Source organism: Phoenix dactylifera, chromosome 4 (assembly GCF_009389715.1).
Source record: "Phoenix dactylifera cultivar Barhee BC4 chromosome 4, palm_55x_up_171113_PBpolish2nd_filt_p, whole genome shotgun sequence".
Classification (NCBI taxonomy): Eukaryota; Viridiplantae; Streptophyta; class Magnoliopsida; order Arecales; family Arecaceae; genus Phoenix; species Phoenix dactylifera.
In genome coordinates this window covers 30,799,570-30,825,539 of record NC_052395.1, presented here as the reverse complement: position 1 = coordinate 30,825,539, position 25,970 = coordinate 30,799,570, and the positions used below count along the sequence as shown (strand labels likewise).

At 40.4% G+C, this 25,970-nt stretch overlaps 1 protein-coding gene and 1 long non-coding RNA gene across 2 annotated transcripts; both read right to left on the bottom strand.

The window, feature by feature from the left end:
- Nucleotides 1–4,647: 4,647 nt before the first annotated feature.
- LOC120110608 lies at nucleotides 4,648–12,046 on the bottom strand. Its single transcript, XR_005511783.1, has 6 exons — nucleotides 11,742–12,046; nucleotides 11,469–11,630; nucleotides 10,535–10,625; nucleotides 10,349–10,420; nucleotides 9,503–10,212; nucleotides 4,648–4,813 (listed from the first exon to the last, which is right to left on the bottom strand). It is a non-coding gene; the product is annotated as an uncharacterized LOC120110608 (long non-coding RNA).
- Nucleotides 12,047–12,057: 11 nt separating this feature from the next.
- LOC120110607 (la-related protein 1A-like) lies at nucleotides 12,058–20,156 on the bottom strand. Its single transcript, XM_039126106.1, has 2 exons — nucleotides 19,707–20,156; nucleotides 12,058–12,322 (listed from the first exon to the last, which is right to left on the bottom strand). Exons 1-2 carry the CDS (start codon nucleotides 20,067–20,069, stop codon nucleotides 12,242–12,244), a joined length of 444 nt encoding a protein of 147 aa, XP_038982034.1. The 5' UTR covers nucleotides 20,070–20,156; the 3' UTR covers nucleotides 12,058–12,241.
- Between the last annotated feature and the right edge of the window lie 5,814 nt (nucleotides 20,157–25,970).

The following is a 25,970-nucleotide window of genomic DNA, read 5'->3' as shown; positions in this document are numbered from 1 at the left end:
AGCTGCTTTTAGGAAGGTGCACAAGCAAGTCCATATGAGATCAGCTGGAACACTTGCAAAAAGTTGATTTATGGGAAATTGTTACTATCAAGCAATCAATCCTGAAAAAAAGACTATGGAAAAGCATTACAACATTTTAAAAACAGATTAATTAACCACACATCACATGTTTATTGATTCTAGTGCCATTCATGCGAGTCGGGACTGACTAGAATGTATCTTGGCTGTGCCTTTTTTTGGGTATATATCATGCCTGTGCCTTATTGGCATGCAGCAGCTGCATGCCTGTGCCAAATTGCTTAACATGCTGCAGCTACATTATACGCCCAGGTTTGCCACGCATTGGCATGGCACAGTTGATCAAGTGTCGATGCCAGGCCAGATTGCAGAGGCATGCAATTCTTTAATTCTTGATCATAGCTATATAGATAATGAGCAGTCAAGCAAAAGAATTTGTTCCAATAGTGTAGCACAACGGATAGATCTCCCATTTTATGTTTGATTGCTTATTGAATAATAAAAGTTTGACAATACTATCACTTGATTGCTGTGGGAGTAGAAGAGGGTTGAGCCCCACCAATGGTCAAAAATAACCAGTGATGTTCAACAATTGGGTTAATCCCTCAATCGGCGTCTCCTTTAATCTGATGGAATATAGATTAACTGCTTTATAAGGTCAAGGATTTCCTCCAGCAAACCCCCAGACTTCATGGCCAACCACTTTCCTCCTAACGTCAATGAACCACATGGAACAAGTAGCCTTCAAAAGGAATGTAAAGCAGGTTAAAATAATCATCTCAATGCAAATCATGGCATTAACAGTATTAGTTCACTAGTGCAACCTCTTTCTAATTTACAACCAAATCTTTCGAGAATGATTTAACTGCTTGGTTCAAAGCCCAGAAAGGACCATCAACGAGAAGACACTTTCCACATATTTTCTCTGGTGCAACCTCTTCTGATCATGCACAAAACCCAAAAAATGTTCTAGAGTTGTATTTGTTGCCTCTTGCACAGCAAATTAGTTGTGACGTGAACCTAGCATCAAATAGATAGATCAAGTCTCTTGGTAACCTAACAACCATAATCCAATTATAAAAGCAGTTGGTGTTTTCCACAGGCGTAAAGTCTTCAGGGAGGTTGAATTGGTTTTGGTTTATTGATTAGTTAAGCTGTTTTAGTTTTAGTTTGATATAGTTCTCAGAATTGTAATGATTAAAGTTATAGTGGTAACCAGGATTTACGCATTTTAGCAATTGCACGTAAGCTTTGACATACTACATGGTACGACTAACCAACAATATTTTAAATAAAAATAATCTTTACTACCTCTATCCTTTCAGGAGGCATGCTACTTAGTGCAGATAATAACTAATATGCTTTATTCTGCTACCTGAATTTCTTTTTACAATATTAGGTATAAAAACATTAACATCCACATCAATAATGCTTCTGCCTACATGGACAGCCAAATTGCACCTTAGTAAATAGAGTTTAGACCTACATGGCTACATTTGACCCTTTAACTATATGAGTTTGGATCAGATTTTAGCCACCCCAAATAGCTGGAACAGGGTTTGATGGTTATTGTTATGATGTGAATCAGATTTTGTTGAATTCAGCAAAAAAAAATCATAAGCAAAATCATTCTACAAAATCAAAATGTGGGTACATTCAACATGCTTTAATTCTCATTAATCATGTTTGAATTAGAGGTGGGTCAAGCCAACCACCTTTCAGCCCAAAGGAGGAATTTAAAGGACAAAGTTCCAACTTCCAATACTTGCATAAGTTCTTCCATGCCAAAAATAATAAGGTGATTTAACATCTGAAAACCTCAAACAACTAGGACTGTAATGATCCAATCTGAGAACCGATGCAATTGTTATAAAAGGAAAATAACAAACAACTTTGAATACTAAAACCAGAACCAATAAGATCGGTGGATTAGGTTTGGATATGGCTAGATCCGAATAGATCACCTGATAAATTCAGTCATAAGTTGCATCCATAACTCAATAGATATGTGATATAAATTAATAAGGTTTTCATTAATATCAATTTTTTTACGCTAATGTTTTAGAGATACTGTCTTTCCAGCTTAGACACAATGTTTTTCCCCAGAAAAAAAAAAAAAACTTTAGAGAGAATGTTAAGATAGCTAGAACCTACAACTTGTTTGATATCACATGATCATTAGTTTCCTATCAGCTGAGAAAACAACATAGATTTGTTAAGAAAATTCACAATGGAATTATTCTATTATTAAATTAATAACTCCTGTATTTTATGTCAATAATAAAGATTATTGGAGGAAAAATATCTTTAAAAACACTGATGTTAGAATTTCAGTATTATTTAATAATTGATCGAAACCAAATCCACCCAATATGTAAAAGCCTAACCTAAATTTAGACCTGAGTTTCTCATCAGTTTAGATTTGATATTTGCTAGATCTAACCCATTTCATCCTACTAACAAATAATATTGTTCGCCCTTCACAATTGTTATACATTAAGGAATATGGTAGTTATTTATAGACTGTTGGTGCAGCATTTTTCTTGGATCACTCATCCTTATTTCTAATCAATTTATCTTTGAAAAGTTCAGATAATTGTTTTGGCTTTAAGCTTATAAGCATTTAGCAATACAATTTTCTTCTGCGGTAATTTGGTTCCATTTGAAGTATTTGATTAAAGTCAATCAGACAGAAGAGATATGCCACAAAAAGAAGCATAAGGTGGTGTCGTAAGACAAGCAAATGCCAACCACCAACAAATGATTGAAGACATGAAAAGAGCAGCAAATAGAGATGGGTAGGATACAATTCTGGAGCAGGTCCAATGCCCTTAATTAAAGGAACCATTCCTTCTCAACAGTCATTCATATAGTACCCTTTCTCGATGAACCTTGAAACCTTTTAATACAAAACATATTTCTCTTGAAGGTAATATTGAAGCAATGACTTGAAGCTACTTAATAATTAATTAATCCATACCCAAAATAGCATGTATATGAAAAACCATGTAAAACTAGAAGCTTTAACATCATAGTCCAGCACTAAGAAATTACCAAGAAGTACATACAACTTTTTCTTAGCGCACAATTAAAAGGGGAAAAAATTGCAGGATCATTTCTCAAACTCAGAGCCTGATCTCACTACAAAGACTCTTTTTGCTGCAAAGAACTCTAATAACTTTCACTTTGATACTGTATTAGAGGAAAATCTAATAGTACAAGTGACATGGTGATCACTGAAGATCAGCTGCTAAGACCTGAAGGACATAATGGCTACAAGAATCACTTCAGGAAATACTTAGATTGCTGTTCATGCTGACAAAGGGCTGAGATCATAAATTGGTACAGTAGTATTGTAAGGCCTCACCCTGCTGCAAGGAACATTCATGAAGCAAAGTGCAGCTGGAATTTCATCCAACGGCACAGATTTATCATTAATTGATCAGCTTTTTCATTTTGATTTTTCAGTATGGTGTTTTATGATCAGTTTCAAAAGTTCCTTAGAGGTTGTACCATTCACACATCACTGTGGCATGAAGGGTAATCGATACAGTATTCAAAGTCTTATTAAGTCTTATTAAGTGTTTGGTTAGTTGGCTAGGCTAAAATATTTTGATAGGATTTGTTTTCTGATGTAGTTGCATCCTAATTAGGCTCAAACTGAGAAGCAGCTGGTGGTCTGTTAGTTTTCCATGGGACTTCTTTAGTCATCCTAGATTATGTACATTGGTTTTTTGAGAAGAAAGGAAAAGAAAGAATAGGCCAGGTCCGGCCCAAGCCTCTCCCTCGCCCTCTTTTAAACTCTTCTATTGAACTATCTTTCTCTAGCTGCTTTTTCCTTTTGATTCTATTCCTCTTTCTTATTCTTGCTGCTGTTGATTCAGTAGTTTTTAAGCTCAACTTAATTTTAATAGTTATATTTATCGCATCCTGCAGACCTGATTTGGTTTTTAGTCTACATAACTTGGGATCTGAGGTCAAGATTAAAGTCTAATCTTATTTTCTTAGAATTCTTCTGCTATTATTCTTAAATTCTCCGCATTCCTGCTTTTGGATTCTGCATACTGCATTACTATTATGAATTATCTGAATTTCTTTCTGACGTGAACATCAGAGATCAGACTGCTTCAGATTGGCATAAAACTTCTGTATTAAGATTTCTAGTATCCATTAGGATACTCTAATAATTACTGCATTTTATAGCAGCTTTTGTTAGCCAGCAGTCTTTAATTTTGACATGTTTTATTCTGTTTCTTGACACCGGACAGCAAGTTTAAAGTAGAACCGAAACCTTAGGTTTTCCTTCAGTTTAGGTCCTTCCGCGCATTTTAGGCCATCCTTAATTTGTCCTACATCAGCAAAGCTTTCCACTCATCTACAATTTCTAATATCTCGTTGGATAAATGATGGAATTTTAGGAAATCATGACTTGACTTTTTAAACAAGCCTGGACATACATAACCAGACGTTAGATTAATAAATTATAAATTCAAAAAGAGGGAAACGGGATAAAAAATATATCAAGTTCCAAGAGAAAAAAAAAAGTAACTATGACCTGATCTACAATAGTTAGTCCGTTATTATATATTATTGGATATGTATGTACTAATTCACTCATCTTGAAAATATATTTGATTTGTGTTATTAAAATACAAGCCCATTAAACAAAATAGTTAATAAATGGGGTGAAAGCAACGGAAGTCAAGAACAATCACATAACCTTACCTGGGTAACAATTATAAGTTTATGCACAACTTGGTCGTTAACATCAATCTCATCCTCCTCGTCATCAGTCCTGTTCAAAATACTATTATTTGGGAGAAGAAAAAGATTTTGCAAGAATCAATGTATCAGCAAACTATAATAGGTTTTTAACTAAAAGTACAAGTAGACAGTGGAATCACATGAAATAAGTTTTACAAGTTTTACAAGCATATATAGAATGTTCCCCCTTGTAGTTGTCATTGCTACCACTAGCATTTAAAGATGATAAGCATGTGGAAAATCCAAGCACTTTGCACTAACAGTCCCATGAGCTTATGAAACATGTCTTTGAAATCTATGGTGTCAGCCTCCAGCTGGGAACAGTTGGATGCCGATTAACCAACAGCCAGCCCCATAATAATGGAAGCTTTAAAAGACATCCAGCCAAGAATAAAGTATTAAACAAAAAGAACCTGCCAAACAGCTATCTAGCAACCATATGATGGCACCAAATCTGAGTTTCCTTACAGCGTATGTATCTAGATAACATATTTTTTCTTTATGATAGCCATCCACTTTACTATTCGGCCACTTCAAGATGTATGTAGTCTTCTTAACAAAAAAACATTTTTTTATCATTGCATTTTTATCAAGGTCAATATGATATCAATGAATTATAACATTTACTGGTTTATCGTCTTTCAAACTACATACCAAACATTTTATGCGACCACCAGATATGATGACTCGTACATGTTGATTCCCAAGTACTGCACCCAATTCCACTCCCATAGACACTCTTGCTTTCGCTAATCACTGCACATTTGTTTTATGCAATACTAAAAATATATATTTTGGTCGCTTAAATAGCAGAAGATGGAGCTCTTCTAAATTCTTAAAGATGTTGGCTTTCCTGCCAGATTAAATATTCTGTGGTGATCCCTACAAAAGCAAGATTTCTCACATCCACAAATACAGCGATTAGCTAGTGTGTCACCATATCTAGCTTCCACAAATTCCCATGAGATTCTACACAAACCTTCGGATATAAAATCACATTCATCAGCATCAATGAAATTAGTCTCTTGGAATATCAGTAAATTACCATGATTCACAGATTACTGGTTTCATAATATCATAGCACAGGTGCTAGGTATGAGCCTTAGTGAAGTGTCTGAAGGACAAGTCAAACAGCAGCATTTATTAAAGATATATCCAAAAAAGAGTGCTCTGAACCATGAGATTGTATCTTATCGACTGAAAGAGAAACGAAAAAAGGGGTTAAATTATGCAAAAGGGGTTTACAGATGGATTGTCTCCTCTCTAGGTTTTAGGCCTCCATGGGTTAAATGCATCTACCAGTATGTCCACTGTCAACTTTTCTACCTTCATTTATGATGCTTTCATCAGTTTTTTGCAAGTTGTGAAGGCCTTAAATATGGTGACCTCTTCCACATTTATGTTGCTAAATAGAATTGAACTTGCTTGGACCCCAAAAAAAGGGCAAAGTGATGATGGTCTTACAATATTAACAAAACATATATTCAATTTGCTAGTGACAGCCTCATCTTTAGTCAAGCCAGCTCAGATCAGATTGAACACCTCAATTTCTTTTAGTTTTAAATATTTCTATATTTGAGAATAAACTGTACTAGCCAAAACCTTGCCATGTCAAAAAACAAACATATTCTAAACCATAAATTTGCAAATCTCCTTGCTACTCTTGACACTCTTGAACCTTTGAGACCTAAAATTGCAAGATAGACTTCAGTTTGGAAAATATTAATTAAAGAGAGACTGGCCAAAAGGGTAGAACCCATGCCCTATAGGAAACTAATTTTTCATAATCTACTATTCTTCATAATCTAGTATTCTATCTCACTTCATGTCTGTAATCTCTTATCCTGTAGGATCTATTGCTGAAAGTATGTAAACTAGGAAGTATTTTATTTGGAGGCAAGGAGCTGAGATTGGAAAAGGTTACCCTCCAGAGCAACAGCAAAAAGCATGTGAGGATAAAGAGCCAATGAACTGAAGGTTTCACAACTAAAGTGTATTGTTCAAAAAGGCTTGTGTAATGTTCATACCATGGTACGTCGTACCGGCCCAAACCGAACGATACAGACTGTACCTAATTGGTTCGATATGGGTGGCGTATCGAACTTGGTATGCCAAAAAATTTTCATACCGTACCATACCGACACTATACTCGTGTGGCAACGATACGGGGTTTGGTACCGAAACAGCGAACTTTGGTTTGTACCATCTATACTAATCATGGGTCTGCATGATTATATATATGTAGCACACACTAGGGCATGTGGAGAACCTATTCTTTTATCATCTTAAACTCAATTTAAGCGCTTTATAGTAAGACGTAAGACATAGACAAGTCTTCAATAAATGAAAATGAAACTCAAGACTTTGTAACAGTAGGTGAGAAACAAATGACCATCTGCTTCATTTTTTTGCTCAATCTATTCCATGCCACCATCACAACCAAGCACTAGTAATGAAACTACTTTCCACAGACAAGGACCTATCATGTCCTCCAAATATCCTTGGAGCAAATATAAATACTTGCTTATTGAGCAATGGAACGTAAATATCTTATAATTCCATTATTACAAATTTAATTAAAAGTGGAAATGAGCGGAGCTCAAGCAAGCTGGGTTCGGCTCAAGCTTGGCTCAATAATTATCTAGCTTAGCTCGACCTAGCTTGACCTCGAAGGAGCTGCAACATCCAACTCAACCTCGCCCAAGTAGATCCCAAATAGCTCAAAATCAGACCCAGTTTGGTACATGATAGTCAATATGTTTAGGAGAAGGGAAATCGACCGACCTCTATGGAGGTTGTGGCAGAGGTGCGACAGGGAAGAAGTCAAAGGTAGAGGCCAACATCAAGAGAGCAACAGGAGGTGTGGTGTTTCACTGACATGTGGAGGTGGCTGATGTGAAGGGAATCGACAAATATGGGGCTCATGTGGATGAGGAGAAACTCAAGGTGTATGAGTCGAAGACAAAGGAGGCAGCAAAGATCCAAATATGAGCAAACACCACCAAACACAGCAAGACCAAAGAGGATTCAATGTTAGACATGGAAGTGACAGCCATGATAGAATATGAGAGAAGGGGCGAAAGGAGAGGAGAGGAAAGGGACCACTCAACATGCACAGTTGAGTTTAGGTTAGGGACAAAAGAGCATGTCCCAAGCATCCTTAAAAGGCTAAAGTCTCGTTTTAGCCATTAGATTGATATACAAAATGGAGGCAAAACTCTCGTAAACAATTTTATTGGATTATCAACCAACAATTCCTACCCATCTATGGTCATCTAGAACTTAAGCAAATTCACCATCTTTTCTAGGCCTTCTTTGCTCATTAATCATTATATAGAAAAAAAAGGTGGCAGCGAAAAATGAGATTGTTATATATCAATTTACTTACATTTTTAAAAAAATCATTATTTATTAAGCAAGTGCATATGTGATTGCCCAAGACTAAAAACCTACATCATCTCCCGAACTACCATACAAAGACAAATCTTCTAACCCCAAGGTCTGTAGCTTCAATTTCAAGTACCGCACTGGTACCTGACTAGTACAGTTTCGTATCAAAATATACCATACCAACACTCAATACACAAATGCATACCAGTTGATACCTGGTATAGCATTTTTTTATTTTTCCAATTTTTTTGTTTTTGAGGATCAATTTAAGGTTTATGGATGTTTAAAAAGGTAAGAGTTTTAAATTCTTTGAAGGAAAGAGTAGGAAAGGAAGGAAGGAAGCAGACCTTTTGTTTCTGTTTAAAAAGATAAGTAAATGAAAGAAAGAAAGAAAGAAAGAGAGGAAGAAGAAGAAAAAGAGGAAAAAAGAAAGAAGGGACAAGAAAAGAAAGGAGGCAAAGATGAAGAAAAGAAAAGAAAGGAAGGAAGGAAAGAAGAGAAAAGAAAAGAAAGAAAAGGGAGAAGAGAAGGCAAGGAAGGAAGGAAGGAAGGAAAGAAAAAGAAAAGGAAAAAATGAACGGAAAGGAGAAGAAAAAGAAAGGAAAGAAAGAAAGGAAAAAGAGAAGAAATAAGAAAGAAAGAAGGAAAAAGAGAAGAAAGAAGAAAGAAAAAGGGAAGAAAGAAAGAACAAGGGAAAGAAAAAAAAGGATAAAGGGTTCGGACTGCCCCAAACTGCTCAAAATCAAGTGAAACTGAACCGTATGCCCCAACCCAGGCAGTTCAAGTTAGTTTGGCAATCCCTTTTAAACCCTATGTTAAGGCTGATCATAATCCTATGCATGTTAAACTTACGATTTTTTTCTTAATCAGCAAAACAGATATTCTCATTAAATAAGCTTGTCCGTTGATAGTTTATTTATAACTTAATCAAGATGTCATAATGCCTTTACTATCTTCCTTTCTCTACCATAAGAAAAGTAACCAATATCAAGCTATAATGCTAAGCAACGAGCTTTCTCTATTATAATTGGGTCGGCAGATAATAATAAGAATGGATGTTGAAGGAAAGGCTTGCATGTGCTTGAGCAGATTAGGTATACAAAAGCAAAGCAGCATCAGATATTTAATAGATGCAATGATCTAGGAATATAACTGCAAATGAATCTTCATATATCTTCAGATATGCTTAATAATTATTTTGATATTTTTGTGCATTCAGAACTTTCAACAGGATTACAAGACAAGCAAAGATTATTTTAAATTCAATGAACTTAGAACACAATAACCATATGGCTTCGAGGACAACAAAGTAAAAGAATCATTTGAATACCTTTTGTTTGATGATGGATGGTCTTTTTGGCTTGTTGACTGCTCTAATTCCAGCTCTTCATCAAGCATGAATGTGTTTTGCTCCCCAGCAAAGCTAGGAGACTCATTATTCACAAAACCATTTAAGGAACCTCCTAGACTTGGGGTGCCAGGTCTCATATTTGACCTTGTGTTTACTTCCTGAAGTTCGGGATTGCAACTACTGGAAGGATCAGTGCCACTACTGGAAGGATAGGTTTTTTCCTGTAAACCTTCAGATCTAACAGAAATATCAATGCTGCCATGCTTAACATCGGAAATGCTCCTGACAGAATCGTTGTCTAACAGACAGCTACAGTCACCACAAGGCTCTCCTGTTTAGTTTCCAAAAATGGTCCAGATGCTAATTCTTTGCTCTTTTCTTCGCTATCTCCATTGCATGCTAGTGATTTACCAACACTTGACACCTTCCCCATGTTACATTCTGTACTATTCTTAACTTCTGCTTAGAATAATCATTTGATGTGGGCAAACACTCGTCACTATCTTTACATGTAGTTTGGCCAGCATTGCTCTCATGAAAGATGCCACAATTATTACTTCCACTAGTGTCATTTTTTTCCATGCGACAGGAGATTGGCCTTCCGTAGACTGAGATTTTGTTGAAACTGCCTGCTGAGCTGATGCTGGAATCCACTTTGACCAGTCATTTCTCCTTCTTATCTTGTCATCCTACAAAGTAATATTTAAAAAGAAAATATACATGACAATCTAATAGACTGGTAAATAGCATTTGAAGATGAGACAAGCATAAATATATATATATAACAAGAATGGCACATCAGCCAAGAATGAAAGAGATGATAACCTGAACTTCTATCAACTCTGAGCTCTGCAAAGCATCCAGAATCAAGGATATGTTTGTTGTCATTTTTTTAACCTGTATAATCAAACAAAGAAATCATCAAATTTTCTCAGCCAATATTAAATGACTATCCATAATAAAATGAACTATTTCACTCTGAAAAATAATTAGCATCAAGGTAAAGCATACCCTATTAAAATCTGCAATTTTAGATATAGAAACCCATCCCTGTTCGTCCAGTAATGATATCAAGTACGGGTCCTTCTGCAAATTCTCATCACTGCAATAAGGATAATGATTGTTATAGCTAAAACAGTGAAATAGGAAATATATGTATGCAATATATATATATATACATATATATTAGACATGTACATATGCATATAGAGGTATATACATATTGATACACATATATGTACACACATGCATATATACATATATATGTATATGTGTATGTATATACATATATATGTGTACATATAGATATGTACATATATATTACAAATATGCATATATATGTAAACACATATGCATATATACACACAAATGCACATATATATACACTGTATATACAAATCTATATATACATGTATATATACATACATATGTATGTACATATGTATATATACATACATACATGTTTATATACATACATCTATAAATTTAAATATTTACATACATATATTATGTGTCCATAACTTCATATACATATGTACATATATACAAATACGGATATATATATATAAACATATATATATATACATGCACATTAATATAAATATATATTGCAAAAGCATAATGGTTCAAGACACTGTGGTCTCCCTTTTAGAACAAAAACAATGCCCCATATTGGACCAAATAAATCACTTTCAATATGAAATCACAAACATATTTCATTCTAATTGATAATACTGGACTGCTTGCATGAATTCAAGGTTACGTATATGCTAAATAACCAACTGAAATATGGACCCAGAGAAATGTTGTGCATGCTGGTGAATAAGAGAACCCAAAATTGCAGAAAGAATATGTCGGCTCCTTGCAATGATTGTGCATGAAACTGCAAGGGCTAACTGTTTCTTGGCTTAAAGAATAAATGCGGCAAAAATTAAAACTGACCTACCTGAAATAGTACTCGATTTGTTTTACTATCCTAGCCCTCAAGGCTAGTGCCTCTGGTGTCAGAATAGGATATGGAGGACGAGGAGGATGTGAAACAAAATGAGGAGGACCCTCATCATTTCCAGAGGAGCAGCAGAAACATAATACATGGGAGGAGCAGGACCTGCATTTTGAGCATTATTAATTTATGACAAGGGAGAACTGGAGAGATGTACAAGAATTGATAAACTCAAGCCAGAAATGGAATCCATAACACTTAAGTTAAAGACATAACCAGGATAACCAGGTCCATTGATGAACCGTGGAGCTGGACCACAAAATTGGGGAACTGGCCTGATGAAAGTCCTGGTACCAATACGATGTGGCATATTTATGTTATCTCTTGGATTCAAAGCCCGTTGATTGCACCATGTCTGGTTGAAATGGCTACCAGGTTCATGACCATTAGGTGGTCTGCTGCCGAAACTGCTGGCATTGGGGCGCCAAGCATTTGGTCTCCTCGGGTTGGTGGATGGAAATTCCTATTACCATCATTTCCTCCAGCATGACCAGTTGGAATAAAGGCCGGCAAGGGAGTTTCACATCAGACTTTACAATATGTGGTTCACCATTAGGATATGGTGCAGGGCCAGGCTGATAGGCATACTGAGGAAACATCAGAGGTGGAGGTGGTAAACAGGGTATAACATCGGTTGACCTGGTTGTTGGTGGTATGGCAGGGGTACAGGAAATGGTGGCACGCCATTTGAAGGAGCATTACGCTTTGGACCATGTTTATGAGGGTGGCAGCGGATGATGTCTATTGGAAGGATTACTGCTTCCAAATCCCTCAGATTTGCGCATTCCAATTGATCCCTGAAAAAGAACAGTTTGTAAGCACTGTGGACTAAGATTTCTAGTAAACAAAAAGTAACTGTTGCGCATGAATAAGTAAGCTGTTGTTGAAGCAACAAGCATATATGAACTACAGGAAAACTCAGTAGGCTTATCTTCACTTTAGCAACCTGTGGCAATAAATTAAAGGCTGGATGCAATACCACCTATATATTTACCCATATCTTCCAAAAAACAAACCCAGTAAATGATCTTCATTAGACAGCCAGCAAAATTAACCATAATATGGAGATATTCCACCAGCAAAAATTGGTTTCCTCGATTTCTATTCCTTAGTCAATTAAGTGCACCTGAGTCCACTACTAGACGCATCCAATCTTCAGGAACTGCTAACTCATAGTTTAGCCTATTCCATTCGTCTTGCAACAGTGGGATCATTTTAGATTTTCCTCTAGAAAAGTAGGACAAATTTTAGATGGTTATAATCTATTAATTTCATGGTTTGTAGTTTTACAGAAAGAGAGAAAGAATAAAGATAATGTGATTAGAAAATTGATGAATAATTGGCATGAAAAGTGCAAGAAGAGAGAAAAAAGAAAATTAATGTAGAAAAAAGAAATCTAAAATTGGAAATACAATCATTTTGATCTAACTAAAAATCCAGATTATATAAAATTTTAGGTCTAAATACCAGCTGTGCAATTTGAATACTGGCACAAACAACCAAATAAAGCCATGTAGATTGTCTCCATATCACATAATCATAAAATTTCAGCATTGTAAACATTATCAACCAGATACAAGATCTAAGTTTGCCATTTTAGAATATTCACCAAGAAACAATGCTTCAGTTAGCATCCTTCAGCAAATCAGCAGTTGCAGCATATCACAAAAATCCTTGCACCAAAATTCTCAAGCAAAACCATCCTAACCATACAAACAAAAACAGGAGCATAAAGAACAGAAAAATTTCCTCACAGCCGAGAGTCATCAGAAACAGAACCAGAAAGAACATGCAGGAGCGGTTACTTCATCATTCTACAAAATAATTTCATTGAAAGTATTAAGACATAGGCTACTTCAAACAGTTTCATTAAACACTGTTTAAGTTGAGCAAACTGGAAATAGGCGTAAGCTTAGAAGTCTACTGTAGATATGATTACAGCTATGACTTTTAAAAGGAAACAACCTGGATTGTATTATAGATGTTTACCAGAAAACTTGATTTGACATGTATGCATACGTATATTTAGAAAGTGTTAAATGTACACTAGAGGTTCCTTGACAGAGTTAGCAGGCATTCAACTTGCTTAGGTGTCCCATTAACCAAATTGGTCAAGGCATGGCCCTATAAGGGCACAAAACAATAAGAACAACAAGAACGAAAAAGGTAGGGTTGCACTCAGGTCAGGTCAGATTGGGTTCCGGTCAGGTAAAACTTTAGTGGATAAAGACCTGGCCCCAAAAACTACATAGGTCTATCTTCGGACCCATAACCGAACCCATAGGTAGGCATACAGGTTAAGATCAGGTCTAATGCAGGGTCCAGGGCAGGTAAGGATCTGCATGTTACGTGACAGGCCTAGACTATCACAGGAAGTTAAAAAAATACAAAATTAATATCTTATCCATTATCTAACATTGAATAACAGGTTGGCATTAACTTTTCAGTAGTGAACTATATATACTCAACCAAATTTATATTCTACAAAGTTCATCGACCCCAATTAAATACTTGTCAACATTAATTCTTCTTGGTAGCTTACATACTACAGCAAAACTTAGATCTGGCAGTCAACTTCCAATTATCTTGACTCTAAAGACCACTACAAAAGAATGTTATTAACTTAAAAACAAGCATATTGCAACATGAGAATATTGTGAAAATTGTTAGGTTTCGATATGAATCATGCACCTAAATAAAATACAATCTGACACTACAATTTTTTCTTTACAATTGCAAATTCTCAATATAAATTGACACAACATGAGAAGCACATCTGAGGTATAGCCAAGTAAAATGTTTACAAAAAGGGAAATAGGAAGCCTAAAAGCAGGAGAAGCTTTGCCATTGGATTGTCTAAGTTATTTGAGCATTTCCTCTCAAATCTGTTTTATGTCAACAGTAACTTTCTTTTTATGCATCTTCTCTTTATTTAATATTTAACTACTCTCATTGCTTCTCATCATCATTTGCAGTACCATGATAATATGATTGATATCGTTTCATGCTGGTATCAAAATCATACTTCTCAAAAAAAATTATCAACACATTTCTTTATTCTTCCAAAAAAAATCATTAACAGAATCCATGCGAGAGTCGTACAAATCAAGGTTTGGCAATTATCCTACAAAGGCAAGATTACCTTCTGTAATTTAAAGAGACAGTTAAAACTGTCGACGATGATAAGAGAGGTTGGGAATATTGAAGAATTTTTGAAGGTATAAAATCAGAGATATCCAACAAAATTCCCAGTATGGTTTGTAGAAATTGGTGAACAACTCTTAATATGGATTTTTGAATGTGTACCCTATGAAATATACGTTATTGCATGTTTACTACTAAAAGTTATTATTTGCATAGTGGTAACATGAAATTATTTTTGCAAAATTTAAGAGAATGCAGACTCAAACTCCAATTACCCTTGACGACTGTGAGAAATTGTATATCTACCTCAGACATAATTTTATCCAGTAAATAAATTATGTGGGTCTAGTTACAATCATAATGTCATGCATAAAATGGATAATATATCACTATCGATGCTCACCAATAAAAAGCATCAGTCAATAAGAATCATTCCCCATAAGCATAACCAAAAAACCTTTATTCATCATCTGGTATCATTTGTAACTACCCTATTTCAACATCAATCACTATTCAAGTCAAATACTAAAATACAAAAGTGCCTCTTGATGCATAAAATACCTGAACAGGATGGGACTAAGATTTGGGATAAGTCTAGGCATATAGGTTGCTGCAAATTTCAACTCAGTTTGTGACTTTTAAATAAAAGTGAAAAGAAAATTGAGACCTCAATGCAAATAAATAAAGGAGGAGGTGAACCTATCAAAGGTTAAATGAGGGAATTAAAGGGTTTAAAGATGCTTAGAAGTGAACTACTAGCTTACTATCCTTTAGCTTAAGGTTTAAATTTTTAAGATAAGTGAACAAGAAAGACTAATTTTCTAAGAGAAAGAAAAAAAAGATAACTATGCGTGGAAGTTGAGTTCAAATTAAACATATCTTGTTGTCTCTATCATTTACAAAGAAACGATGCAGGTATAGGTTTAAAGATTTGAATGGATGATTGACAATTATAGGGATATGGATTAAAAGGATAAAAGTTAGTATAGGGGTTTAAAGAATTGAAGATAAGGTCAGTGAGACATATTTCAATCCAAAAATAAAGAAATAGTAAGCCAGAGAAGAGGGAGTAAGAAACAGATAATACTGCAGCATCCCCACTACCAAGAAGCTCCCGTCTCAGCCGCATCCATCAAATCAAATGGCAGAGAAAACAAAAAGAATAAATTTTTCATATTATTCCCCTCATTCATTCCTAGCCACTAAATAAAATGGAAAACCATGTCCACTTATAAACTTATGAGGCTGGTAAAAGGAGAAAAGAATATACAAACTAAAGATATTATAGGACCCTAATTACTCAATGGTGAAGGATGACTATTAAAATTTATCAGGGGCAAGCTGCTAGTCATCCCCCAGAAGTAGCCAGCCCTCAATAATGTCTTACTAATGTTTCCCACAAGCAAAAGAGTACTCAAAAGGGAGGTAGATGCTTGAGCTTTGTTCACAGCCCTCTCATTCATCCTTGATTGGCCATAGAATATACCTCTCTCTTGGACTCCTTTCAGATAGGGATCATTTACCATCTGCTTCACTTAACTTTTCCTAGATTTCCTTTTCAAATGAGGACTTCATCTTCTCGTGTTTCCTTTCAAAATTCATATCTTTGACCACACAAAGTAGGAAAAGCCCATTTGCTGGCCAGCGATACATGTGAGCCACGTTGTCAGGATCAGGCTATATCATAAACCACAAAAAGGAGTTGGACCAGATCATGGACTGTATAGCCCTCTTTGATTCCTTTAAACGTTAAAAAAAGAATAAATCAATATCTAAAGGAAGAAACATGGTCAGATCGTAATTTCAAGTAAATTAAAGGTAAGATGTCATCATTTAAGGACATGACTTACTGATGTAATTTCTATCACCACATAAGTCAATAAAATCTCTTTATTTGACACGAGGAAAAAAACTGCATTTAAAGACAGGCTTTATTTAATTTGATACACAAGATTTCCCTATCGCTTTGGGCTCTTGACGAACAAAGTTCTTTCTTTCCTCCTCATCCAGTAGTTTGAAGTTTGTACAACATCCTGACATGCATATCTTGTCTTTACAAACAAACTGCATCCTAATCTTGGTATAACCAGAAAGGCATGTTTTACTCCGCAAATGCACCACTCAATTGTTGTTTGGTATAAGCCTGTAGAAGAAAAGAAACCATAGTTTTAAGAAAGGTTGCAAATATATTTGGGTCTTACTTGCTCCTCCCAAGACAACTAAATTTCTTTTCTTTACTTTTGAGAGGTGTGATAGCTCAAAAGATTGATAATATTATGATTTGAAAGGTTATGAATGATTATTGGTCATTCTAAAAGTTAAAGACATTAAATGGTTCATAAAAAGATGGGCGTCCTAATTGCTTCATATGTGGCAAGATGATCCAGATTTGGATCTAACAAATCAAGTGATCGTATGATCCACTACCAGATCTTATGATCCAAGTCTGAATCTACGATCTAAATCCATCCTGATCTGAGATCTGATCAGAATTCAAAGTGTCATTTTTAATCTGATATATAGGACCCAATTGTGGATTGTAAGAAAATGATAATAGTGCATGCAAATCCTAAATAAAAGCACATGCCCTTTCAGAAGTTGTACCATTAGGATTCTCAAATCTGAAGCACTAGTAAGTGGAGCCTCCTTTCATTCTCACAATAAGCACCCTAGACATCATATGAAAATCTAGAAGTAGTCAATTTTCAAATCAAGGGAATGGGCTCTTACTTTCTACATTTTGCTCTTTCAGTGTTACTTGTCATTTCTTATTTCTATAATTTAACTCTTCTTCAGTCTTCACTTTTTCTTTTAACCCTTCCGCCTGTAATTGAAACCATCTTGACGGCAATCAAGAACTCTATAACATGTGTTTCAATCTTTCAGATGCCCAAGCCACTTGAGGCAAATTTTGTCACCTTTATCATATACTCTTGCTGCTTCTACCAGGCATCCAGATACTGAATTGATCCCTCTTAGTTTTACTATACATATAGTTTGACATTGAAATCCTAGATATGCTTGTATTTAGTTTTGAGGGCCATTTGATTGAATAATTGCCTAGAAAAATTCAAAATATTTTCCACTGTAGACTCTACTCTTGCCACTCTTAACCTTTCACTCACTCATTTCTAACTGTTATTGGGCATTCATCTCAGCATCCAATTTCTAACGCACCATAATTTGCTTATATAGCTTCCTGCTGTATAACATTCTTCCCCACAAAAACATTTAATAACATAATGCCACAAAATAGATTAGCAATCAACTTCATAAGCTTGCAATGTTAAATCTGAATATTCACACTCGCTGTATTTACAATATTTTCTTTTTGTTATCAACTATAGAGTTGACTTGCATGTTTCTACTTACATGCCCTTATAATGAAGTCCCAAGCAAATGTCTCCGAAAGTTCCTCCACCCGCATTCCCAATCACCACGCCCTCAATGACTATTATATGTTCCACTACTCCATACTAACATCAAAAATCCTCCATCTTAGTCATTACCAATAATTAACAAACATAATCCTTTAAATCAACTGAGCAAATTTTTACCATGATTAAAAAATTAAAATTAAAAAACTAAGGATTCATGATCTGCCTATTGGCATTAAAACTGATCTGAAAGACAATGGAACAAAACAAACCTTACATAACACCAGAAAGTAGGGGCAAATAAACAAAATACAAGAGAAAAACATCTCTAACATGAGACTGCAGAACTCATATTATTAAAAAAAAAAAGTAATCTACCCATCTGTCGAAGGCTGAGTTCTACAGTGGATATGTCCCACATATATATGTGCATTAGTAACTATATAATGCACTGAAGTAATTATACAATTCAAAATAGCATTTTAGTAACTTACATCATTTCATGGCATGTACAATCAAAATTCATGAGACAAATAAGCATAGCAGTGTATAAAATACAACAGTACTAAGTTCAGTGTCATCCCCTGCACATATGACCATCATCATGACACTAAAGGCAATGCAGAAAAAAAATTCCAATGGAAACAATTGTGGGCTTTGATGAACCTACTAGAGGTCATTTAGTCAATTAAAAAACTTGAAATCTGGTTTCAGACTTGAAGCAAATTATTCTTTTCACTTGTAAGAGAAACCCGCCTCACAACAACAAAGACAGGAAAAACTCAATAATTTTAGAGAACCAGCACAAGAAAGGTCCTTAAAAATTTTCCAGGTTCACAGTTCGGGGTCTCTTTTAAGAAGCTTTTTGGGGGAAGGGCGGGAAGAGCAATTAGAGTCATTTTTCTAAATTCATCCCACAGGTCTCGCCTATCAATAGTTTAACAGCTTGCGTGAACAAAAAGGAGGCGTAGCTGAGTATTTTAAGATTTGATCTTTCCGTTGGTAGAAATGAATTGTGCAACTAACTGAATAGCAAATTCACAATTCAATAATGGATGTGACAACAAAAGTATCAATCCCAGCTTCAGATTCACAAAAGTCTAACTTCACAAATATAAAATTACATATCAAGAGATCCAGTAAATTTATCCCTATAATAGTTAGTACATTCAACAAGATGAATACAAATATAGACATACATAAAGCGAAGTTTATCAATATTGTACTCCAACTGCATCAAGAGTGGATAACACTTTGAAAAAAGAATTAAAGGGAAAGGTTTTCCTTTATGGGGAAATTAAAAGTTCGATAGGCTTAGAACTATGATTTCAACAGTATATTACATGAAACAAGAATTTGCATAAAGAATTGAACATAAACGGTTGTAAACATCAGTCACCAACAATCTTGAATATGGGACTCGTTTTTAATTTAATCTATACTTATTTAATCCCTTTTCCTTTTGTCCTTCCATTTCATCTTATTCCAGAACTCTTCATTAGGCTTTTCTTTCACAACGCAGCAGATTGAGATTCGATTAAAACCAATGTCCAGAAGATAAAGGCGTCAGGATACCACCCAAAATTGATTCTCTTTAACTGATGACCACCAAACCCGAGATCCATTCCACCACCTCACGAACGAGTACTTGAAAACTGACCTGAAACGGAAGAGGCGGTGGCGGTGGTGGCCCGTTTCTCGGAACCGGGCCCACATGCCCCGCGGCGGTCGCAGCAGCCGCCGACGCCGGCGGCAGCACAGCTGGCAGAGCCGGCATCGTACAAGCAGCATTAGAGCCACCCTTCGCCCTGGCGTCCGTGAGCGCCGGCCACGACTCCGGCCCCATCACCGGGCCATCGTCGCTCTTACCCTTCGCCGCCCCCGCAGGCGGCGCCGCCGGCACTCTCCACGGCGACCTCACCGTCGTTCCGTCCTCCGCCACGATCTCGAGAGCCCCGCCCTCCGGGGTCTCAACGGGATCACCGCCGCCACCGGCCGCCGGCGCCACGGTGTCGCTCTCCATCGCCTGGGGTTGGTCGGGAGGAAATCTAGCGTGCAAGGGACCGTACCGTACGAACGAGCTCTCGCATCTAGGTTCTAGATTCTCGTCGATCTCTAGCGTTCGCTCTGTCAATCCCATCTCCGCCGTAAAAGGGGACGCCACCCTAGGGTTTTTGGAGGACGGATGTCGGGCTTAGGGTTTTTGGAAGCAGGAGTGTGACAGCTAAGCGAGTGGTAAAGGGAATAAAAACCCAGTCGGGATTTTGTGTGCGAGACAAGCTTTCTCACACTGTCGTTTGTGTTAACGCCGCAAGGCATAGAGTGCTTTTAGCTTTCTTTCTTTTTAAAAATTATTTGGAATATTAAAAATATTTTTTAAGTAAAGAAAATTAATTGTGTCGTTTTCCTTTTTGAAGGCTAAAAATGGATATTTATAAATGGCACTTTTTTTTTTTTTTTTTTTTTGCTTGAAACGGGTTGTTCAGACAACGCGTGTCCGAATACACCCAAGAATATCAAAATACAAAATCTCGCGTAGTGCCAATGGCAACTCCCGCTCTCCTGCCCACAGGGCGTATCCCGAATGGTGTGCTGCATATGCAGCTACCCAGTCAGCCGCCCCGTTGGCCTCCCTGAATACATGCTTGGCCTCAAAGGCCACAACATCCCTCATCATCATCCTAATATCCCGGATCAGAGGATGGTCAATGCTCTCCCGCCGAATCCACCCAATAACAGTGGATGAGTCGCCCTCCAAGATGATCGAGCTAGCCCGTAGTACCCGCCGCGCATGGCAGAGGCCGGCCTAGGCAGCTCGCAACTCCGCCGCTGGCACTGATGTGTCGAATAGCCGGCAGCCGCCCGCTGCCACTACCCGAGAGTGAGGGTCTCGTATGACGAAGCCGGCACCGCCTCGTGTACCACTGTCTAGTACTGAGCCATCAAAATTGACCTTGAGGAAACTCGAGGGTGGGGGCTCCCAGGTGAAGAACACCGTCCGAAGAGCTGCCTGAGCAGAGAAAGAACCCCAGGTGTCCCGAGCTATCAAGGTCGTATCTGAAGGGCTGGTAGGTCTGAACTCCATCGCCAATACTCGAGCGGACTCCGCAACAAACCTCGGCGACATCCTACGCTCGCCAAAGGTGCGAGCGTTCCTTGCCAACCAGATCTGGTGGGCGGTGCAAGTCGCTCGGATAGCCTCCTGACATGTCCGGGGACTAGCCAGCCACTGCCGTATCATCTGTAGAAACAGTCTCCTCTCCCGCCAAACCTCCTCTGGGATACCCGTCCACTGCCATGTCTGCCGCGCCCAAAAGCATCCAAATAGTACATGATCAACTGACTCATCCGCACCGCAGGCCCCACACTCCGCAGGGATCCCCAGACCACGTCGGCTCAGCACAGCTCTCGTCGGAAGGCGGTCCCACGTCACCTTCCAAAGAAAAAGTGCTGCTCTCGGGTGGAGCCTAGACCTCCAAATCCAGGCACCGTCCCATCCACTCTCATGCTCGCGCTGAATCACCCGGGCCAGATCACCCAGCCTCACACTGGCCCTGCATGAAGTGCTCCAAACCCTGACATCTGGGCCCTCGCATCCTGGTACTGGCAGAGAAAGTATCCTCTCGGCTAGATGTGCCCGAACAACTGGTGGAGTCTGTCCACGTCCCACTCTGCCCTCCCTGGTGCTAGGAGGTCGCACACCCGGAGCCCTACTGCTGCCTCGAAATCCACCGTCGTCGGCCAATATCTCAAGGGAATGGTATCTACCCACGGGTCATCAGTCACAACAATGGTCCGGCCATCGCCCATCAGCCACCTGGTATGGGCTAACACGGTCGGCAGGTACCTCCCAATCTCACGCCACATGAAAGAGATGCGGCGACCGCGCCGTGCCGCCTCGGGGCTCCCTCGGCCATATCTGGCTGCCATCACCCGACTCCAAAGCCCATGTGGCTCCAACAAGAAACGAGCTGCGTGCCGTGCAATGAGTGTCTCACGCCGCTCCAGAAGGGACTGAACTCCCAGACCACCCTCACTGGTGGGGCCGACATACCCGCTCCCAGGCCACCAAATGTACCCCACGACCCCCACCATGGGACCCCCAGAGGAAGCTCCGGAGAAGACATTCAATCTTCAACAGAGTCGTCTTAGGGACCACAGTGTTGGCCATGAGATATACCGGCATGGACCCAAGCACCGATCTGACAAGTGTCAGCCTCCCCATCATGGATAGTGAAGATGCCCTCCATCCCTCCAGCCTACTCTCGACCCGCTACACCAACCCCGAGCACTCCGCCACTCGTAGCCTCCGGCCCGTGATGGGAACTCCCAGGTAAACCAGAGTCCCCTCCTGCTCGGGCATCTGCAAGATACTCCTGATCTCCTGTCTGACTCTGCTCTCTGTGCTGGGGCTGAACTGGATGGCTGACTTCGTGAAGTTGATTCTCTGTCCGGATGCCGCACAGTAAGCTGCCAGCACTCTGCGAAGTACACGTGCCTCCGAAACCCGCCGCTCTGGACAAAGAAGACAATCGTCAGCAAAAAGTAGGTGAGAGACAGGTCCCGCCCCCGGTGCTGGAGCATAGGACTCCAGCTCCCGGCTTGCACACGCCCTCTGGAGGGCACGGGACAGTATATCAGAACAAATGATAAATAAATAAGGGGATAAGGGACATCCCTGCCGCAGCCCCATGGTGGACTCAAAAAACACCGAAGGTGTGCCGTTGACCAAAATAGAGAACTTTGGCCCCTGGACACACCCTAGGATCCATCCAATCCATCGCCTGTGGAAGCCATAAGCCTCCAGTACCCTCCGGAGAAAACTCCATCTGATCCTGTCATAAGCCCTCTCCATATCCAGCTTGACAGCCATCAAACTGCCCCGCTTCGATGCTCGCTGGAGATCCCACATCATCTCCTGAGCCAACATGACATTGTGGGAAATGTTCCTTCCCGCAATGAAAGCCCCCTGCTCTTGGCTGATAATGCCTGGCAGTAGGGGCTTTACCCTGCCCACCATGATTCTCGCCACAACCTTGTACAAGGTTGTGCACAGACTGATGGGTCTAAAGTGACCCGGCTCTACTGCCTCTTGCGTTTCGGGATGAGCGTAATGAAAGTGGCCTTCCAATCCTCAGGCATGGCTGCCTGGGTGAAGAAACACTGGACAGCCTCGATCACAGCTTCCCGAATGATACCCCAATATCTACGGAAGAAAAAAGGGGGGAACCCATCTGGTCCTGGAGCTTTGTCCGCTGCCAGCGCCCAGACTGCCTCCTGCACCTCCTCCGCCAACACCGGCCGAACCAGGGTCATATTCTCATCATCAGTAATACCTACATCAACCCGCGGAAGGTGGTCATCAGCACCAGGGCCTTCATCCTCAGTCCATCTGGCGCGGAAAAAGTCGAGTAGAACCTGTCCAACGGCAAGCTCACCCTCCACTCGGCGGCCAGACCCATCACGCAATGAATGGATCATACTCCGCTGACGCCGGAATAACCGTCGTCCGATGAAAAAACCTAGTGTTGCGATCACCCTCATTAACCCATTGGACCCGAGATTTCTGTCGCCAGAAATCTCATGCTGCCTGTAGCAGTGAGTGGTGCCGTCGCAAGAAGCCCCCGAAGATGAGACATTGTCATCCTCCAGGAGTGCACCCCGTAGGTCTTCTCTCTCCTGTAGTGTCGTAATCTCCTCCTCCACCCCCTCCAATCTCCGGAAAATATACCGCACTACCTCGCGATTCCAACGGCGGAGCCGCCGTTTGGTCAACTCGAGTTTGCGGTGAGACTCGCCGCATCGCGTCCCCCGCACCGGAACACGCCACGCCTCGCGAACGATGTCCCAGGACTGGGGGTAACGACAGCCAAATCTTTTCAAAGCGAAAAGGACTATGGTGACCCGATACGATGAGGTCGAGATCAACAAGGGCAATGGTCTGATGCAATCCGGGGTAAGTGGCTAACTCGGCAGGTTAGGGAAGCGAAGGATCCAGTCTGGGGAAGCAAAGGCCCTATCTAGCCGCTCCCATACCCTAGCACCGCCAGGCTGATTATTGCACCAGGTGAACCGTGGCCCCGAGAAGCCTAAGTTCCACAAGCCATTCAGCTGCACAAAGTCGCGAAACTCCCTCCTATCAATCCTATCAGTGAAAGGCGCACCTCCCCTCTTTTCATCCGCACTTTGGATACAATTAAAATCACCAACTTGCCACCGTTGGGATACCCTGGGCAAGCAAGCTGGTAATCTCATGCCAAAGGGGTCTCCTGACCCTGTAGTCCGTGCTCGCATACACACCGCAACAGCACCCAGGGGTCCGCCTCAGGTTCCGAACAACCATCACAACCAGTTGAGAACAGTTGTGGAAGGCATCAATCCTCGCCACCCCCCGCCTCCACAGGATCAAAAGGCCACCAGACAGCCCCTGGGACTCGACTGCATAGGTCTCCCAGTCCCTCCCCAGGCGTCACCTCAGTCGACCAAGCCCTTCACCAGACAAACGTGTCTCGCAGAGAAAACAAATCTCAGGACAGTGGAGCTGCACTAGCCGTTTAAAGGAGGACATGAAGGCCGGCTTGGCCGCCCCCCTACAATTCCAGGCTAGAATCCTCATGGATCAACAACTGCTCGGTCGGCCTCAAGTACCTCCTCCCCCTGGGCCTCGGGAGCTAGCTCAGGCTGGCGGCCTACATCCCCCCGTGCTCGACCTCATCAGATACCTCGCACATGACTGCCGCCCTGATGAGTCGCACGACAGCTGGGTGGTCCCCCTCTGCCGTAGCTAAGGCCCGTGGAGCAGTCACCACTGGCATCTGCATCCGGGAGACCCTCATGTGGCGCCTCTCCGAGCGGGCACCCCTGTCGCCTCATCACGAGGCGTCAGGGGCTCCACCAAACCTGCCTCCAGTGGCACCCCTGGGCTAGCCAAGTGCTGCTCGCCCAAAGCTTGGGTCAGAGTACCAAACCGGTAGACACCCATCGGGCCCTCTCCCAGAACCCACAAATGAATCCCAAGGGTCCCGCCCAGGAGGGGTCTGACCAACAAGCAGGTGGGTCCCCTGCACTGGGACAGGTCCTCGACCTGGAGACCTATACTGGAAAGGGCCAGCTGGCTCCACGAGATCCCAAGACGGATCATCCTGGACCTGCACATCCTGAAAGTCCTGCGCAGCCCCAATCCCCAAACACTCAGCTGACTGGGCTTGTAGGCCCCCCGCTGAAGGTCCACTAGGATCCCCCTAATAGAGCTAGCGGGCCCCGTCCTTGCAGCAAGGGGCGCGGCCCAGATCGGCCCAACCCGCGCAGCCCACGGAGAGCCCGCGCCAGATGGGTGTGACCCGTCGCACCCCGTGCACCCAGCTGGGCCGCACAGCCCCCGTCCGTCGCGAAGCCCGCGGACGCGGCCTGCTACCCGCGCGCGACTCGCCAGCGGCGCGGGGCGCGCCATCGGCGAGGGGCGCGCCTGTTAGATGTATGCCCTAGAAGCCAATTTGGCTGACACATTGTTGATTCTAGGGACATAATTTTGTACTTGACTATTTATTATTGAATAAATAAAAGGCATCTTTTTCATTCATATTGTTTATGTGTCTATGAATCGTCCAAGAAATTAATAAGATGATGATACATATTCTCAAGAGTTGAGAATTTGAGCCATGTATCATTGGTGATTAATTTCTAAATGCTCCTGATCAAAGGATCATCACGAGGACGGTGATCGATCCGATCAGTGCACAGATCACTCTCCTTCTGGATGGACGAGACTTGAGTCCACAGTGTAGGGACACTGAAGTGATAGTGCAGGTGCTTGTTAGAGAACAAGGGTACTGAGCGTGACCAATACAAGAAGTCACTTGGATGTCTATCCACTCGTCAGTGACTTGCTTGATGTTGCAGTAGTGTGACTGGTCCTTTGACCTGC

Bases quoted from the DNA above. Each gene is read 5' to 3' on its own strand.
- LOC120110607 (XM_039126106.1), bottom strand. From the start codon at position 20,069: ATGGAGAGCGACACCGTGGCGCCGGCGGCCGGTGGCGGCGGTGATCCC. The intron at 12,323-19,706 runs GTCAGTTTTCAA...GTTCTTTTTCAG, and splicing joins CACCGCCTCTTCCGTTTCAG to GGATCAATTGGAATGCGCAA.